Raw genomic sequence first — 201 nt, 5'->3', positions numbered from 1 at the left:
CAGCTGCGGGGTGAGGCAGCTGCGGACCTGCTCCCTTCCCCTCTCTCCCAGCCTGACCCTCCCAGGGCCCGTCCCAAAGCTCCTCCAAGCCCAGCGCCACTTACCGTGAAGATGTTAGAGCGCCGCTTGGACTGCTTGCGGATGGGGGTGGGGGTGTTGGAGGCAGCAATGGTCTAAATACGGAGCTGCCGCCTGCTGATG

At 64.7% G+C, this 201-nt stretch overlaps 1 protein-coding gene across 1 annotated transcript in view; it reads right to left on the bottom strand.

Moving 5' to 3' along the window:
• Positions 1–104: 104 nt before the first annotated feature.
• The window catches only part of LOC104272894 (arf-GAP with GTPase, ANK repeat and PH domain-containing protein 3-like), a gene marked incomplete at both ends in the record, with an annotated part of 17,209 nt that continues 17,112 nt past the window's right edge, over positions 105–201 (bottom strand). Inside the window, 1 exon segment of the mRNA XM_009868008.1 lies at positions 105–192. Coding sequence (XP_009866310.1) covers positions 105–192 — 88 coding nt within the window.

This window comes from Apaloderma vittatum, unplaced genomic scaffold, assembly GCF_000703405.1.
Source record: "Apaloderma vittatum isolate BGI_N311 unplaced genomic scaffold, ASM70340v1 scaffold24834, whole genome shotgun sequence".
NCBI classification, from domain to species: Eukaryota; Metazoa; Chordata; class Aves; order Trogoniformes; family Trogonidae; genus Apaloderma; species Apaloderma vittatum.
Note: the sequence above shows the minus strand (reverse complement) of the source record. Positions and strands in the feature narration are given on the sequence as shown.